Source organism: Triturus cristatus, chromosome 1_1 (assembly GCF_964204655.1).
Source record: "Triturus cristatus chromosome 1_1, aTriCri1.1, whole genome shotgun sequence".
Taxonomy (NCBI): Eukaryota; Metazoa; Chordata; class Amphibia; order Caudata; family Salamandridae; genus Triturus; species Triturus cristatus.
Window position 1 is genome coordinate 23,204,115 of NC_140579.1, and position 19,515 is coordinate 23,223,629.

Here is a 19,515-nt window from a genome sequence, read left to right on the forward strand (position 1 = left end):
CGTGCGCAGTAAGAACCTTCCTCCCCACAGGAATTGCCGGAACCTCTCCATCGCCCACACCACTGCGAGCATTTCCTTCTCAATGACGCTGAACTTACTCTCGTTGGGAGCCAATGTTCGGGATGCAAAACTGATCGTGTTGGTTGCCCCCTCGGTGGTTCTCTGTGTGAGTACCGCTCCTAGGCCCCGGTCGCTGGCATCCGTAGTCAGCACTGTGAGCGCCGTTGGGTCGAAACCTTGAATGGGCACCGCCTCGCTGATGTGTCTCTTCATCTCCTCGAACTCCTGCTGTTGTTCCTCCATCCATCGGAACGCGACTTTGTCCTTGAGCAGTGATCTCATGTGGTGGGTCTTGGAGGCAAAGTGCGGTACAAACTTGCTGTAAAATTCCGCCATGCCCAAGAACGTTCGGATGTCTTCCTTGTTCGAGGGCATGGGTGTGTCTTTGATAGCTGCCACGTTGGATGCTTTTGGGTTTGATGCCTTCTGGGTTGATCTCGTGCCCTAAGTACGTAACCTTGTTCATGCCAAACTTGCACTTGTCCCATTGGGCCGTGAGTCCGTTCTGCTTTAGTACCGTGAGCACTTCTTCTAGCTTTCTGTTGTGATCCGCTAGGGACGTTCCCATGACCAAGATGTCGTCTTGGAAATATTGGATGCCTGCTTCCTTATGGAACAATCGGTACATGAGCTTTTGGAAAACGGCTGCCGCTGAGGCGAGTCCGAATGGCATCCGTAAAAACTTGTAGCATCCAAAGGGTGTGATGAAGGACGTCAAGTGGTTACATGACGGGTGTAGGGCAATCTGGTGGTAGGCCGACGTCAAGTCTACGGTGGAGAACCATTTTGCTCCTTGGGTCTTGGCCAACATCTCGTTGATCCTAGGGAGCGGGAATTTGTCCACCACTATGTTTTTATTGAGCTCCCTTAGATCCACACACAACCTCACCTTCCCGTTGGGCTTCTGTGCCACCACCAGGGGGGTGCCAACCACTCCGCGTTGCCAATCGCCACTATCACCCCATTGTCCTCTAGTCTCTGCAGTTCTTCCTGTACGGCTGCCCTGGTCCGGAATGGGATGTTGCGTGCTTTGTGGGACACTGGACGGGCCCCCTCTTTTAGGTGTATCTTGTGTGTGAACTTCGCTAGGCGACCGATGGAGTCCTTGAAGACTTTCGGGAATTCTTCCTTCCACCGCTGCGCCTCCTGGTCTGGACTGTCGTCGGTCATGAGCACTTGCGTGCGTCCACCTGGGTTCAGTTTTATTCCTAACTCCCCCTGGTCCTTCCAGCCCAGTACTGACGGTCCTTTCTCCGCCATGTATAGTTTTCCCTCGCATGTTCTGCCCTTGAATTCAAAGGTGAGAGGGCAATACCCTACCATAGGTATGGGCTCCCCGGTGAACGTTACCGGATGAATGTCCGTTGGTTTCAGGCGATACTTTGTTCGCGTGGCGAAATCTTCTTCCCATACCTTCCTCCTTATGATCGTGTAGGGCGATCCCGAGTCCGCCACCATGGTGACTCGTACTCCTCCTATGCACATGTCGCACTTCGGTTTCTTCTCCACCGAGCTCTCTATGCCCAGTATTTGTTCTTCTACTATTAAGATCTCGTCGTCTTCCTCTGGGTTCTCATCTTCTTCCCCTCTGCCTGTCTCTTGTGCCACATACTTCACTTGTTGCCGCGGGGATTTCCTCCGGCATACTTTTTCGTAGTGACCTACCAACCCACAGTATGTGCACTTCGCTCCGAACGCTGGACAGCCCTTGTCGTTGGTGGCGTGAGTGCCACTCCCGCACCTGTAGCACACATTCGTGCTCCACTGTCGCTGTCCTTGGGGTCTCGCGGTACGGGCGTTGAACCGTCTGTAGTTCCGCGTGCCTTGTTGTCCTGTCGACGCCTTGCTGTCCGTGACCTTCCGATCCTCTACTTTGCACACCGCCATCTCTGGCTGGCGTTCCCGTTTGGCCGCTTCCGCACATCTCCTGGTCAACTCAGCCTTCTTCACCAAGGACACGACCGTCTTCAATGGTGCGTCGCCGTTGGCCCACAGTTTCTCTTGGATGGAGGTGTTTACCGTGTGCATGATGATCTGGTCTCTGATCAGTTCTTCTTGCAAGGTCCCGAATTTGCACGTCAAAGCCAGTTTTTGTAGGGCCGCCAAATATTCATTGACGTCTCCCCTTTGTTTTGTGCTCTGTGGTAGAAGTTGTACCGGTCAATTGCCGTGCATACTGCCGGACGGTAATGGGCCTCCAGGTCTTCTATAGCATGTTGGAACACATTGTCGTCCGCCGCTGGCCTCACTTCCTTCACCAGGTCTTCGTACACCCTTTGTCCCGCCGGGCCCAAATGATGGAGAAGGATCTTCTTCTTCCTCGAGCTCGTGAATGCTGTCTCGCCCTCCTCTTCTAATGCCGATAGATAGTTCAGGAAATACCTTTTCCAATCCTCCCATGGCATCTCGGGTTCCCCGACCTTAGTAAGGAAGGGCACTGGATTCGTCTGTGAAAACGTTTGCGAGCTCATCTTCCCGCTGGAACTGTGGCGTCGCCGACTTGCGGCGGAACTTCCAGGCGAACTGGGCGCTTGGGCGCTTCTGCTCCCCGCTGCGTCGTCCGGACCGGACTCTCCACTGTCCGTGTGGTCAGCACTGGTGTCTGCCAGCTTGTGGCGTCTTCCCTCCCCCTTCGGGGCAAGATTAGCGCTTTATCGTCACACGTGGCGCGGCCTGGAGATGCGCATCCGCTTCCCCGGCTCCACACCGGTTGATATGTCCAGATGGCGCTTTCCCCTCAGCACCACGTGCTCTCCGCTGCTCTGCCGCGCTCCCAATTGTGTCCTCCAAGTTGTCCAGCCTGTACTCTGCCACTACGTGGGTTTTGGAAGCGTGTGTGGGGCTCCTCTGTTACCACCTCGTCGCCATTGTAATGTTGTTGGTTTCTCCACAAGGTACCACACAAGGACACTCAGGCATGGGGACGGAATCACCGTTTATTGTATTCATACATTGGGAGCGCCGGAGCGGAGCTCCGTACTGGATTGAATTCGGCACGCTAATGCCGATACGAAAACATGGCCGCTACCGGATGTCCGCTGACGTCACACGCAGTGTGCGTCGCAGACTAGACCGCTACACCACAGTCAGGAGGCGGGATTAAGCTGAGGAAAACCAATTAGATTGCAGCATTTAGGAATTTGGCCAATCAAAAAGATAGGCGGAGCTTTCCTCACTGTACTGTACACAGCATCTCTCTGACGAGACAGCGCATGCGCTGCCTAGTCCGAGACCTAATAATTGGCAAACTCAATAGATCTGGCCTATACGAGATCTGTTTACTTTGTTGTTTGTTTTGTTATGTTGCACAATGCAACATGGCTGAAAGTAAATTAATAGAAAGCGCTATGATGGGGCCACCCCTGACCGCGTCATAAAACTTTTATTTTCTTTCCTTTCGGCCATGTTGAACAACTGCAGCCGCGCAGTTGTGAAACGTAGCTAAAACATTAGCAAAATCAATAGTTCTACAGGATCCGACCTATTGGCTTTACCAGTGCTTGTTGACGTAAGGCTCACACTGGTGCAGGTATATTGTATTTCTTGTTTACCAGTCGCTTTCGTTAGGTGGGCGCGGTTTGTAGAGGCCAAGTGTGTTGGGAAATCTTTTTTGAGGATATCGAGCTTGTTCTTTGTTTAGTCCCCGCTTGGTGGCACGTTATAGGAGTTTCGCCGCGCGTGCTGCTCGGGCACTCTGGCAATGGACATCTCTGCAGAGATCATAGAGTTCAAAGTGCCCACCGACAACATTAAAACTCTGTTTGTGTGGAATATTACTGCTAGTCTGTCAGAGGAAGAAACGTATGTAAGTAACGGCGGAAATATGTGGAAATGGGAAAGGCACGTTGAAAGAAAACAACACTGCTGCAGGGTCTTATAGAGAGTGCTTTTAACTAAGTATTTTGTGTCATGTACTCTTTGTTTTTAGTTTACGAGTAGGGTGACCAACCGTCCGTAAATTTCACGGACTGCCCGTTATTTGGGCCCCTTGTCCGTGAGCACTTCTTTCACGGACACCTGTTTGTAATTTTGGGGACGGCAGCAAGCTGTGCCGTCCCCCTGTGACCATCGGAGCCAGCTCGCACTTCTCTGAGGCTGCAGCAGCCCCTCCCCTGACCACGCTCCGGATTTTTACAGGGCCACTGTCATTCTGATGTGGCTGATTATCACCTAAAGAATGACAATGGGCCAAAGGTGTAGGGAAGCACCCGGGCGTCAAAGTGTTTCATGGCCCCTCCTAATTAGCACAGGACAGATCAACAAACAAAGAAATAAAGCAAGAATAAAAACTGTGGTGCAGCTGTGTGTGTGTGTGGGGGATGGAGGGGGGTGTAGAGGGGCAGAGGGTGCCGAAGTAGCCAGAAGCGGTGACAGAAAGAGAAATTATGATAGTGGTAAATCAAAAAGAAGCTCAAGGTAAATGGAGAGAGAAAGCGAAGGAAGAATAGAATGCAAATAATGAAAGAAAGCTGGAAAGATAGAGAAAGATTTAGATTTAACATTGGAAAGATGGAAAAAAGAAACACAAAATTAATGTTAATGTGGAATATGGAAATGTGAAAAGAAAATGAAATATGAATTTAAAGAATAGAGCGAGAATGAGAGACGGAATGAAAGGATGCACTGACAGAAAGATGGAAAGAAAAATAAATGGAGGATGTAAATAAGAAAGTAGAGAACAAAAGTGGATAAAAAGAAGGAGATAATGAAAGAAAGAAAATGAAAAGACGGAAAGAATAAAAGACAACCGTCAATATAGGTAAAGGCAATTTTTGACCAAGTTTCTTTCCTGCTGTAAAAAGCATAATTTTGCAAATTTTCATCAGGGGTAAATTTTTCAGACTTCAAAAGGAAAGACCAGGATAGCTAACTTTGCTACTTTATTTTATGCCATATGTGGCAGGGGTATTTCATTTTTCTGGCTACTCCCTTGCAATCGGCCCTTGTGTAGTTACAGCATGTGGTGTGCTGTCCTTTGCAAAGGCCTTAGGGCACAGCGTGCTGCTTTTGTGGAGGAGCTGTAATGGAGGACTAAGTTACATTTTGAAAGACTTCTGAGTGCTTTGCGTGCCTGCAATTTTCGGGCCATAATAAAAATGTCTATTTACTTCTGCTGATTAATGTATCTCTTGGAGAGATCGGAGTTTTCACTAATCCCGGTTTTGACTCATCATAAAGAATCATAGAGGCATAATGCGCTTCTTGTAAATCACAACGTGTAACATGCAGAGCAAAGTATTCATTTGTATAATAATTGTAAAGACCACCCTAACCACTGTTAGGGAAGAGGTGTGGTGCAGTGGCCAGGGCAGCTCCCTACGGAACACGGGGTCACATGGTTCGAACCCCGATGCCGGCGGCAGGTTAGCCCAGCACCTTGTGACACTGGGCAATAGCTCGCCTAATCTTCTCGATGGCCCCCAGCGCTGGGACACCTCTCCGGAGGTAGCTGTGTGCACTTTACAAATGCTGGTATTTCATTTTTATTTCATATGTTGTGTGTTATATCCTCAGTTTGTATTTCGGGGTCACTGGAATTATGCGTTTGTGCGGCTTCAACAGTTTTCGCATGATTATGGATTTGCCGCATGTGCCACATAATCCATCATTATCTGAATATATCTGAAGAATCTAATTTAAAAACAGTGTCTACCTCAAATGGTTAGAAAATAACAATAAAGGCCCTTTGTAAAGGTTGATTGGTCACCTTCCTTTGCATATTACTATATTTGGGTGTTATACGGGTACTAATGAGGTGCAACCTATGACCAGAAAGTGTTAAAATGTGCATAAATTCCCTTTTCTTGCCAAAAAATTTAGTCAACCCTGCAGCATAATTTGGCCCTCCCTGCTGCATAATTCCAGTGGCCCTGCATATAGTACCTACCAAGTATGTAAGCCGTGTGACTCCTACATCTTGTAGCCCTCCTTGTCTTAACATATCCTATATATTGATTTACATACTTATGAGTCATTGTCTCTGAACAATAAGCGTGTGAGCTAAAGCGCTCAACACCCTACATTGGGCTGAGCAGCACTGTAAAATAAATGACATACACATGAGCGAGGGTCTATATAGAGAAGAGGGGCACCATGTGCGGTTGCTAGTGAGGGAATCTGTGCAGAGGGAGGTCTTTGGTGAAGGGGTGTAAAGAAGGCTGAAGGCCTCTGCATCCCCTGCAGTGTGGGTGGGACAACACTTCAAAGGAACCCCAAACTGTAAACAAAATATCATATGACATACCACAAAAAGACCTGCACAGTTGCTCAAAGCTGTGCACATACCAAAACGGTGAGGTGCTCGATTCTCTCAACTTAATATAAATTTATTTTGATGTGTACTTATTTTGGTTGTCTATTTACTTACTTATACACTATTGTACGACCTCCTCTGATGTGTCGGAAAACGTACCTTTTGTCCCAAATTTCTGTCCTGAATTTTGACCTTCTGTCCTGATTTTTGTCCTGAATTTTGACCCCTTGTCCTGAATTTTTACACTCACTGTCCTGAATTTGCACCTATGCCAGTTGGTCACCCTAATGCTGCCAAGTGTCACATTTAGTGTGTGACAACGTCTTGCAACTAGCCCCGACTTTTTGGCCAGCAACGCATTGCTGCTGGCTTTTTTGAGCTTTTGTTAAAGTTTTAAAGGCGAAATTACAAGCCCGAGTATGCAAAATGCTTGCCTATATACCAGACAGGGGCGCCACTAGACCCGAACCGAGTTGCCATATCTTGAGACCCAGCCCAAAGCTTTCCAAGTTCAAGCCCAAACCCAGACCAGTATCTTCAACCTAAAAAGTAGCCCACAGTTGCAAATCTCTATGCAAAAAAAGCCTTCAGAAAGCGTTTTAAGGACAATTATAAATATGATTCAGTATGCATATAGCAGGTGGAGTTTATTTGGGCATCTTCTCATTCTGCAATCATAACTAAATTCTAAAGATAATTACTCTTTTTCAAGCACACTAACAGACGGGAGACGCGATTTTTAAAGCCAAAATGGCTTTATTTTAGCTGTCACCACCATATGCAAATATGAGTTTGTTACCTATAAAGGGCAACAAACACCCTTTGACGTCTTGGCACTGAGCTAATATCAGAAATTATATGAAGATAATCAATAAATATGCATGAATTTGAAGAAAGTTCCTAAAAATTGAATGTTCCTGTATTTTGCTCAAGTCAAGATGGAGTGCATTCTAAATAGAGTAAGTAACAAAAGCTAGGGAATTTCATGACAAATTAAGCTGCTGTATTTTGAACGCCTTGAAGCTTGTAGACAACGGACGCAAGAAGGCCAATAGCAAACATTGGCAGACAGTGGCGGCTCCTCTGCTAAGGCAGAGGAGCATCACCTCACCGAAAGAAAGGAAAAATAAAATGATAATAACTATTGTTATCATTTTATTTTTCCTTTATACTTCAGTGTCTCTCGGGCGGGGCTGGCGGAGTAGGGAGAGGAGTGGTTTTCATTCCTGATGCGCGCAGACTGCTTGGTCGGTCCTCTCGGGCCACCCCAAGCAGTCCTGCGCACTGTGCATGTCCCCCACCAGGCTACATTACACAGCCTGGTGAGGAACATGCAAACCCTCCCAGTCCCTGTCGGATCATCGCGTTGTGATTGGGTATGGGGAGGCGGCGAGGGCGTGTGCTCCCTGCTGCTTGCTTCGAAGGCAGGAAGAGGTCGGAGGGACGGAGGACGAAGGAGAGGCGTAGGCCGTTTAAGTGTTTTTTTTGTTTTAGTTTTTCTTTTTTGCAAACCCCACTTCTCCCCTCTCGCCTCACCACCCGGGTCCGGTAGCAGCCGCTACTGTTGGCATAGTTCAATCTAGGAATGTTAGTAGAATTAATAACAAACTTTAATGTGGCACAGAGTAAAAAGAGTTTTTTTCTTCAAGATCCTCATTTTGAGATAATAGGACGACACAAGTGCAACAACAGAGTGAGGCAAGTAGAAATGTCATTATTGTAATCTTGTCTGATGTCATTCAGTACAGCTACAGGGGCAGTCTCGGTGTCTAAACCAGGCTTGAAACTCATTTGGCTTGCATCTAATAATTGTTGCTCCTCAAGATGTTTAGAAAGTTGATGAGCCAGAATGTCTCACCAATTTTAGTGCCTGCTGGCAAAAGAAAAAAATTAACCCACTGTTAGCTTCTGCCTTATGGCCCAAGTTTGACTTCTCTAAAAGGGGTTGGTGACGGTGTTCTCCTATCCATTAGGGACAGTGACAGATGAAAGCTGTTTTCAAAGATGAAGATAAAAGCAGGTGGACCAGAGTTATTTTCTTGACTGACATACATCCTTTGAAAAGCTGACTTTAGGTAATTTATCAAGGAGTAAACCATCTCCTCTTCCTTAATCATTGGGAGATGTGTTGTTTGAGTGACAAAAACAGCAAAAGCTTGTAATTGTTCTTCACTAGACAGAATGAAACCCATAATTGGGCAATACAGTCATGAGTGTCCTTGATCTCTAGATCTTGTCACAGAATAAAGAGGTCAAACTGTCAAACTTTTTGGGAGGAGGAATAGTCTTTTTGAAACGGGCAGATTAGTGAAATTGGAAACTGGTTGGAACTATCCTTTGGTTGGATTCCTGAGAAATAGAATTTGAAATAAAAGAGATATTAATAACAATAAGAGACAAATTGGAATGCCTGAATTATTGACATTTATGTGGTGCTTGCAAAGTCTTGTGTATGTTTACCTTCATACAGATTGGTATTTTGTTAAAGGCAGAATTGTATGCGCTGTCCCTTTGAGACATGTTGTATCCACTTACAGCCCAAACATTGCCTTTTTCTTTGTCCCTTTGATTGTCCTTCAAAAATACTGACTTTATATTGGTTAATGTTTCATCTTTGCCCCTCCTTTTTCTGTATTGTTTCCTCCCACAGAGCACTTTCCAATTACTGGTATGTTTACGTGTCGGTGTTTGTTATGGGGGACTATTTTTTTCATAGCTTCTTGCATGTGGTTGTTTGTGTCTGCACCCTCCCCAGGTCAGTCCTTGTTTGTGTTTGTTAATCCCTCGCAGCCAAAAGTCAGGATGGAGCTTGGAAGTGTTATTTTTGACTCTGTACAGAGAGCGTATAAACCCGCTCCTCCGTTATTATCGCGAGCGCTTTCTCCGTTATTATCGTGAGCTCTTCCTCCATGTGCTTTAGTTGATGTGATTAAACACCATACCGCATCATTTCTGCCACTAAAGCGTTCAAAATTACACTAAATCCCTGATAAATGTTCAGCAGTACTGCAATAGACAAATGCACCCTGGAAAGCAAATATTTAGCAACCCGTGACGTCATAGAGATCGTTCTGGAAGCATGGGCTATATGCTTTGAAGAGGGGGTTGTAGCAGATCTGTAACAGGTCAGTGAACTGATACACATGCTGCCAGAGCAGCTGACTTTGGAACTGGACCCCGGTTTGAGCCTCGGCTCACATCATGTGATTCTGGGCAAATCCCTTAATCTCCCATGCATTAAAAAAACATGAATGTGTAATGTAACTGGCGCTCATATATAAAACTAAAAAAAGAGATGCAGATACAGAGGCCTGTCCCTACTTGTTTTACCAGCCGCCGGCTTAGAATAACGTCCCTGGCTCCTTCCAGACCTGCTGGTGGCTGCTTAATCCTCAGCTCTGTTTTGATTCTACATTATAATTACTCCTGATATCTGCTTCAGGAATTAATGAAATTCTGTTTTTGAATGCTGCCAGTCCGATTGCCTGGGTCTTCCCTAACTTGAAGGAGTCTCTGTTGTTGTTCACAGTTCGCTTCTCACAATCGACCGGACAACACATTTTGCTCACTGACAAAAGGCATCTCACGAGTACTCCATTCAGATTGAACATCAGTAGCATGTGTACATTTTGTTGTTGCAACTTGTCAGCTCCTTGGAGGTGGGTGCTTGGGTATTCCACGGCATGAGAGCAAGTTTTTGTTTAAATACAGACAAACGAATGCATGATATATAGTAGGTCTGGCATGCAGGCAACCACTAGGGACTGCAGCCATGTCTTGAAATCTTAGTGTGTGAGGCATAATGAACTGCCTTACTTACTCAAGACTGGCCAACTTTAGAAGGGGGGAAAAACGCAGTTTTGTATTTGAGTAAATCCTGCACGACCCAAAGTGACTGACCAGCTTCCACACTTCATGGACTTCACATTCACCCCCCTTGCATAGTGCTTAATACTAACGTTGACCCACTAAGCACTCTAGATGCAAAAAACTAATCAAACGCCATTTTTGTATTTAAATTCATATTCGAAGTATACAAGTACATGAATGCAAAGAAAAACCCAGACCTCGGCATACAGCATGGGACAAATAAAAATTGTTTCAGCAGCTGTATGAAATCACGTGGCATTGTTCGAGACATGTGGCAGCACTCAGCACTGTGGAGGCAGTGTTCAGATATCACTTAGGTTATTATAGCTGGGGGGTGAACTTTTGAAGATGATATCACATAAATTATCAGCCAGCTACCTGCCACCTTTGTACAGCTGTCATTTTATTCCCTTGTAACAGGCTGGATGCACACAGTACTCCACTGCGGCTTTAAATTTGCATATAAACTAGTAAAATATGGGGTGCAAATTTTCGATGTGCAGAGTTGTGTTGCTTTTTCAGTTACTTTGCTCATTAAGGTTGATGTACGTTGTAATACTGCAGTGTACTCACTTGGTGATGATACTACCCTCTCACAACTTCACAAATCTTTCTAGCTTGCAGTCTTGCCCCCCAGTGCTTCATACCTCACTTCTGCTGTTTCAAAGCATGTAAATAACAGGTGTTATTGTTGCCCATAATAATGAATAATATATACCTACCAGAAGAATGGAAGGCTGAATAGAACTTCCTGCAGTTTGAATTTGTAACCTGCAGATCACTGCCTATTTCAGTGGAGAACATTAAGCCAGTCTGTCAGCATTAACGTGTAGCTTATTGGCAGGTTGAGTCAATACGGCAAGAGTGGGCCAAATTATGCGGCGGGATTTACTAAATTATACAGCAATACAATGCACATTTTTCTGCATAATTGTGATTAAATGAATTCAATAGCTTGTCATTTTTGAACATGGTAACAGTGTCTGGACAGAGGTCTTTCTTTATTAGCACTAGTGTAACACCCAAATACATCCATATACAACTTAAGGCTGAATAGTCTTTATTGTGCTCCAATCTCATTTGTCAGTTGTTCTTTACAGTAGTAGCCACCAGACCCACTGCAAGGTGTTTTTAGGTCGCGGCTACTAGATCGTGGCTAAAAGGTATTGACAAACCATTAAGTTCCAGAAGCGAGACCTATTGGCTTTGCCAATGGTTGTTTGTTTTTAGAGTAAATGTTCCCCAACTTTTTTGTTAAACACATTTTCAAGAATAGATTATGCCAACCTTTTGGTGCCTCTTGTTGACAGGGAAGGGTTCTTCTGTTCTTTGAAACTAAGGGAGACTAGACAGAGGAAGAAGAAACCAGCCTTCTTGCCAGGGCGCCTGCTACCGGAAAGAAAGGTAAATGCAATGTGGGTTGGCTGCCAGTATATGGCTTGAATTGATGGTTCATGGTGACAAAGATTTATTCTTTTTTAAGGGTAATAGTGCCAGGGTGTTTCCGCTGAGCTCTGGCGTGCACTCTTCTAATGGAAACTTATAAAGAAAGCACTTGCACTCGCTACAGTCTGATTGTATTTTACTTAAAATATTTATTTTTTACGCACGTAAACATTTAAAGACAGATTTGATAACTTTTCACACGATGCAGCACATTATCTGAAGTTGCTGCACTGCATAGCATAAAGAAGAGAGCAGAAAAGCGCCATATCTATTAAGATATTCCACTGTATTTCTCTCTCCCTGGCACACTTTAAGCTGCCTTGCGCCATGCGCACACCATTTTACAATACTGCAAGGGTGTATGCATAATGTCAGTTGTAGGTTTTGTACTTCTTTATTATGTTTCCCACATAGTACGTGTGCTGTACAGTACTGCACACATGCAAAGTTGGAAAAATGTGGCAACTGTTTAAAATTGCTTCACTGTTGTGTATGCCTTGAAGAGGTGTACTTTTTTGGCTCAAATCCCTGCCCACCAATGCTAGTAGATACAGATTTGCGGCAAAATCCATGGCCTGGGGGACTGTCAGAACTCTGGGGTACCCCTACTGATCATTTTTTTTTTTTTTTTTAAAGTCGCGAAAAAATCAGCACAAATTATCGCCTCCATTGAGGACAAGGAGACCTTATCTAAAAGAGCGCATGGCTGGATCATACTTGGCGATTATGTAACACTGCAACCTCTAGAGTACCTTCGCATTGGAATGAACCAAAAGATGAAAGAAAAGTTTTTAAAATTACGCCTTGGGGTAATTCCAGCTGCCCCTCACTTGCCGCCTTGGGAAAGAAAAAACAGCCCTCAACAGTGTCGCTTGTGCAAAGCTGGCAAAGAAGATATCATACATGTAATTTGCATCTGCCCCAAATTAAAGGACCTGAGATACAACTTAACTTGTAGTTGCATCACTTCTGTAGTCAAGTTGTCTGTACAAATGTACAAGTCATACTGTCACTCCGACTGTTCATGAGTTTAACCACTTGGAAGGCGCATATTATTCCTATCCAAGGAATGCTTTACAGAGTCACTTTTTACTTAAGTTTAGACTTTGATACGTCTTATCTCCGTCATATTGTAGTCTCTGCTTCCTATGAACGCCAACAGCACACTGTGTGCTGTTTGCGCCTTCCAAGTGGTTAAACTCATGAACAGTCGGAGTGACAGTATGACTTGTACATTTGTACAGACAACTTTACTACAGAAGTGATGCAACTACAATTTGAAGCCTATGAATAATCGGCGTCCATTCGCTTAAAGCCTTGAGAAAGCCCAGAGGGGGCGAAACGTACGTCGGCTGCTGCTGCTCACTATTGATTTTGAAATGGAATAAAGCTATTAAGAAGAATCTGATTCAAGAGTCTTAGACAAAAAAAGGGAATTTTCGATTATACTCCACTGAAGGAAGAGCTACTAATTTTATTTAAAGACTGACTGTTTATGGTTTGGATAATAGCTACGACGAGGTGTGCTTCTGTGTATCTGTTGAATACATTGTTCTAGGCTGTAGGTCAGCTCTAGTGTAAACACACCCTGGTGGGTGGGTAGTGTGACACCATGGGAGCACCCACAAAAAAATAGTATGTCTTTATCAATTTTGAAAATATGACTATGAATGGATGTGCTGATCATATAGCAGACCCACGAAATCCTTGTAAACGTACTTAATGGTGTTAGAACATGCGGTCAAACTGTGTTTTAACCCAACCAAAACAAAATTGAACTCTCTGGTCACAAAGTTTTTTAAATTAGTAGCAGAAAGACACAAGAGCAAGCCGAATGTGGATCAATAAACGCTAGACCGAACCGCTCCGCGACAGCTCCCTGAAGCATCTGAAATTTTAATTGCAATGATGATTATAAACTGACATTAAGCAAATTCTTAAGTGTTAGAAAGTCGTACAAAATGAACTTTTAATAATTTTTAGCAATGTTCCAATCCTTTTGTAAAGGTTTTAATTAATCATGCACAAATAAAAATTACCTTACTTTACCATGGGTGTTTGCATCGGACCACCCATGGTGTGCCCTGCTTGGTGCATAGTGCTACTTTGCTTTACGTTAGGCAGCTTTCCATCAAAGATCGTGATTTGCTTTGGAAAGTAAATCCCAGAACATTTTACACTTGGTTTGCGTCTCTTTTGTGTCGGAAATACAGTGCAAAGTGTTAGTAAATCTGAGCCTAAATCTCTTTTTACATTTTCCATCAGCCCATATTCTACTGTGTGTAATTCAATTTGTAAATACTTGCATATATTCACAGTGCTTTCAGTTGCAGGATGGGATCTCATAGCACTATAAATACATCTATTTCCCAGTTCACCAACCAGAATTCAATTCTGTGACCAGTTAGACACACAGACATCAGCAGTGATTACATTGACCACCTGAGCATTCATAACCTAAAAGGGTACATTTCCCAAGAACTGCAAAGTACTTTGTACAAGGATGTCGCTCAGGCCCCATCTCCAGAGCAGTCCAGCATTCATCAAATGAAGAATTGTGTGTGTCCTAGAAGCTGCATCAGCCCAGACTAAGACACACAATGGGTATGTGGGGTAGGACACACAATGAAGGTGGGAGGGGCATGTGGGGGTCTGAAGCCATTTTAGCTCAATAGGCATTGCACGCCAGGAGTGACCAAAGTTATTGCACTTTACACACATACTTGCTCGAGGCATCCAGTCAGCTGCTTATTTCAATTGACACATGAGATACATGTTCTAGTGGAGTTTTCAGCATAGAGGCAAATTATGCCCAGTGACTGCAAAAATTCAGGCTAAAATTTAAATTTTACAGACACTTCTGAGGAGCTGTTGCAGTATTTTTAATGTAACTAAACAGCCTAGACAAGTTCTAGTCAAAGTAGGTCTAAGTTCTCTGATTTGTATAACACATAGCAGTATTGAACAAACTTTCATATGTATTTGACTTATTTATAACAAGTAAACGTGCACCACAGAACATCTGACCACAGACAAAAGAGACACTATCAAAGGATTCTGCCCCTTATCATGAATGTTGGCACCAGAACCAGCACCCTGTTGCTGAACATGGAATCATAATTGGTAGCATTTTAGTTTTTGCTTTTCATAGCATACTTTTGATCAGAACTGGCAGACTAAGGACATTTTTTGTTCCTTGATGGAAACAAATAGAAATCTATGCATGATGCTTCTTATTAACCTGGATCTGCAGTCTCTATATTCATCATGCCTCTCTTGTCAAACCACCACCACTACTACATGCTCTATGCTCTGGGTGTCAGCAGGCTCTCTCACACACAGATAGGTTCAAGTCCCTCGGAGTCGCTTTTGCCACAATACTTATTGATAACAGTTCTTTTCTTGCTTCTGTTCTGCTCTGTTTGTGCACCATGTGCATTAGCTTACCTGATAAGTATTTTTGGCCCTTCTCTGTTGGAGATAGTGCCTCTCATCTATGAACTCATCCATCGTTTGGCGTCGTTTGACCAATCTTCTTGAAATTGCCCCCAAAAAGTGTCAAAGTAGGTTCTGATTGTCATGGAAAGTTTGGTGGTGATGCATGCAGTGGGGACTGAGAAATAGAGGCGCGAAAAAAGGGAGTGTTTGGTATGTTAATTCCCATTAGAACATGTTATCGAACCTACAGCCTGAACCGCTAGCCAAATTTGGCAGAAAGTTAGATGTTGTTATGCAGCTTGTGCTTTGTAGGTCGAGCCTAGCGCAGCGCGCATGCATTGCTCTGCGTGGCGTGGTGTATCTGGTATGTGTGGGTGAAGAACCTCCCATCTTTCCTACTGGCTTCTGCAATGCCTCCTTTTGTTTCGTGGATAGTCAAAAACGTTTCAATCCTTTGTTTATATTATGCACTTTTTTATACTACAGTGTCGACCATTGCATGACTTCTTGGTGCTCTTGAGTATCTCAGAGAGCAGATTGAGGATTTTGTCAGTGGCACTGATGCCATATGGAGGGATTATTTGTTTTGATACTCTACTGAGCCCTGAGAGTCTGATAAGTTGTTTTTGTGTTTAAATTACAGGCTTTTCCCATTTATTATGACAAATTACTGGTTTATTTTACGTACTGCAGAAAGACTACTCTGCGTGTGAAGGAATGGTGGGATCCAAGGACTATTGGTACAGGAGTTGCTCTAAGAGTAATTTGTTGTGTTTAACCTACATTGCACTTTTTTCTGAGGTCTGCTCTGTTTTAACTTTTTTACAGATTCTCTTGATGAAGACATTTTCAGAGTTTGGGCTTCTTTACTCAGTCAAAGTTTGCAAAAACACCGTAGTTGCAGAGCCTGGATTCTATGCAATTGTAAAGTTCTATTCTTCCAGAGATGCAAGCCGGGCACAGAGAGCATATGATAAGAACGTGCTTTTCCAGGACTTGCCATTAAAGGTGGAGATAACATGTTCAAAATATCCTTTCTCTGTTAATGTATTTATCAGCATTAATTTAATGCTAGCCTATGTGTTCTCTAGCTCCAGAACCTGTAATCTGAGTATATGTTGAACACTTTTTTCCTCTTTATCTTCATCTTAGAATGTCACACACTCCAAAATGTTTGTTGGTATTGAAGTGCACAGCTGTTAAACGAAGACAATTTGCTGATCCTAAGAGGTCGATTAAAATGTATGGCGGAATTGCCTTTGCCCGACACCGTCTCGTAAACAGGACCGACCGACCTATAGTCTCCTGTCCCGACCGCTTGATTTGGATGCGACTTAACACTGTCCGGTCGCACTCCCAACATTTTCCTTTGGGAGCATGTGTCATAGCCGTAAATCGGCCGTAGTACATGCTCCCATAGGGAAATTGGAGGTGGTGTTACTCCCTGCATCCCGTGGCAGGCACCTTAAGGTGCCTGCCACGGGGTTCAGGGATAAACAGGGTGGCACCATAGGTGCCCCCTCGGCCCCCAACCGGAGGCCGTGCACACAAGGGGGCCCTGCTAGGGGCCCCTGAACACGCTTTCCGACAGGGTTTCCATGTCGGAAAAGCCAGGATGGCAACCCTGCCAGAGACCGTGCATTGTAATCCCAAGGGTGGATTGACCACCTTTTGGGATTACGGGCTGACCTCCGACTGGCTGACGGGCTTCTTGAGCCCGTCGGAAGCCAGCTGGAATGACTGCCTGATTTCAATTCTGACCAGCTGATTCATAATCAGCCGATCAGAATTGAAACCGATTATGGCGATCTGAAAGCCTCCGACCGCCATCGTAATAATCCTTAAATGTAGAAGTTTATTCTGAACTCACTGAGGGAAGCCAGTGGCACCACCCAAACAGTGAGCAATGCTGATAACATTCAGAAGAAAAACATTTTCACAACAGAGCACTAATAGTTCCACATCTACAACAGAGCATAACAGCTGATATCATTCTACACAAGACACAACAAGAGCCTTTCATTGTATGTCCTTCCTATCCAGCAGTATACTAATAAGGACTATGAAATTGGATATCTGATCTATGCGGAGGACTCAAAGTTCCACCTCAAGCCTACTGTCCTGCTGCCTTTCACAAACGCATTGCTGAATGATACATAATTGGCTCTACCGAAACAGCAATAAAACTGAAATCTTCTTCTGGGCTGTGTCAGCCCTTCCCTCCTCTGTCAATCCTGGCCAGAGGAACTGGACACTTCCCTCCCATTCCTGGTGGAACAAACAAGTAACTTGGGAATGTTCTGTGACTGTAAACTCTCAATTGTCCATCTAAGCAAAAGTCTGGAGTCGAAAATTGTGCAGCCTGCTTTTTGTTTTGGCTTATGTGACGCAAGCCCATAACTTAAGCCCCCCCCCCCACTTGCTTGGAGTAAAAGAAAAACTCAGCCTTGTATGCAAGGTGTTTCATGTTTCTCTTCCAACTGTTTTGCTAAATTGCTTCTCCCATTCCATTTAACCAGAAAGCTCAGGTTGCCAACCTGGACCTATTAACAATTCTGCTTTTTATATGCAAGAGAACGAAGGATTCTCCCTTTAGTGTTCACTGTCATCATATATTCACCACCATGGTATCGGAGACTGTAAAATGACTATCTTAAATTTAGAGGATCCTCAACGAACTACCTGTTCATCTGGACACTTGGTTAACCATCTTTTTGACACCACTCCTGTTGGGAAAGGACACTTTTTTGCATGTTGCCCCCCTCAATGTTTGGACTGATGCACCTGGTATATTGACTTTTTTTAATAATGGGATGCTGCCATCTTGTGCCCAGTGTGTGTATTTTACACCCTGAAAACATGTAGAGTTGGCTTATTCCTGATAGGCATATTTAACTTACCTGTGAGTCACAAGTAGAAGGTACTCTCTGTATCCAGAGCCTGTAAGCTGAATGTCACCAGTGAACTGCAGCACTCCTTGTGCCACCTCTAAAGTGACAAGTGAAAACATTACTGTAGGCCTGACACTGCAGCCTTCATGTGCAGCCTTTAAACTTCAAATTCGACCTGGCAAAATTCACCTTTTGCTAGGCCTAAAACTTTATTTTTCGCACTGGTAATATAGGTTCAAAAGTTGTACTTGTGTTTTAAATGTCCTGGCAGTCGAACATCTCCAGTCGTTTTCACTGTGGCTGGGCTGGGTCTCTCGAACAATGGGTTACATTAAAATGCCATATAATGTATAAGTTAGGTTCAAGGACTCAAATGAATAAGAATTTAAAATCTATTCTGATGGTAAAGTCAGATTTTAAATTACTCATTTGAAAAATGTTACTTTTAGAAAGTAGCTTTTTTTCTTGCATAAAGCCTCAAGTAGCCTTTTCTGAGCTAATCCCCCGACTGTCATCTGGCAGCCTGCTGGGAGGGGTGGATTGCTCTTCGGAAAGGAAGCAAATGGACCTTGTCTGGGAGTAGTTGTGACCTCCTTCTTAGAGGATGGCTTGGGGTTGTGGCCAAAAGCTGGACATGCTTCCACAGGGCAGCTCCTGTTGCAGGTAGATTTAACTCCAATTTAGGCCTGCCCCTTTCGTTGTCCCAGTAGCCAGAGTGGCACCAGTCCCAGTGGGGGAAAATCTGTCCCAGAACTGGTTTGCAAGGGAATTGCTCAGAGTGCTAGTAGACCTCGGGGGTGTTCCCAGAGCTCTGGCCAAGGGAAGAAAGATTCTCTTGTTCATCAAAGTGACTCTGGTTTATCTCCTGAAAAATTAATATTCCGACCTCAAGGATCCCCTGATTTTTTTCTACACTGACACCCATTTTCCCTTCTTTTTGTAGTCTACCATGAGACAGTTCTCCACCTCTTCACGGTGCTCTCACTCAGGCAGCAAAGTGATGTGGCAAAATTGTCAGAAAGGTTTACTTGTTTGATGTCTCTTCCGACATTCAGAATAGCTCCTTTTACTTTCCTTTTATAACACCGTTTGCTTAAACTCACATGGAAGTAAAGTGCATGGTGTACAGTATGATAATGATATTGGTGTTTTGTCAGAAGCGTTTCTGTTATTGGACAATGAAATGGGTAGCTTCTGACTAAAACAAGTTCTGCTGTCTCCCTTTGGCGTACAGTGGATAACATCAGTTTTGTACAAAATTGATTAAGAAAGTCTGATTTCTATTTGGCGCAGAAATCCATCACGAAAAGCATGTGAAGATCAGTACCAAGAGCGCATAACGGTTCTCTGCAATTGTTCTTGTTGCAGACATAATCAGGTAATATGGGAGCCGTTTATGAAAACGTGATAATTGCTCTGGCCATATCTTCACCCATAAACAAATTTCATGCTGCGTTTGGACCTATCCGTAGGAGGAACATAACTATTGTGTAAGAACCAGAGAGGGTTGCTAGATGCCAAATTTAGAACATGCTCTCCAATGCACATTGGTCCCCT

The 19,515-nt window shown here is 44.2% G+C and overlaps 1 protein-coding gene across 3 annotated transcripts in view; it reads left to right on the forward strand.

Moving 5' to 3' along the window:
* Positions 1–3,685: 3,685 nt before the first annotated feature.
* The window catches only part of LOC146869194 (RAD52 motif-containing protein 1-like), a 113,296-nt gene continuing 97,466 nt past the window's right edge, over positions 3,686–19,515 (forward strand). The window contains exons 1-3 of one of the 3 annotated variants that reach the window (XM_085643071.1): positions 3,723–3,865; positions 11,494–11,587; positions 15,896–16,075. In XM_085643071.1, the coding sequence (XP_085499197.1) occupies positions 3,864–3,865; positions 11,494–11,587; positions 15,896–16,075 (276 nt within the window). In that variant the 5' untranslated portion in view covers positions 3,723–3,863. Of the gene's footprint in view, positions 3,866–11,493; positions 11,588–15,895; positions 16,076–19,515 lie in introns of all 3 variants that reach the window. The other 2 variants (XM_085643080.1, XM_085643069.1) reach the window with 2 other exon arrangements.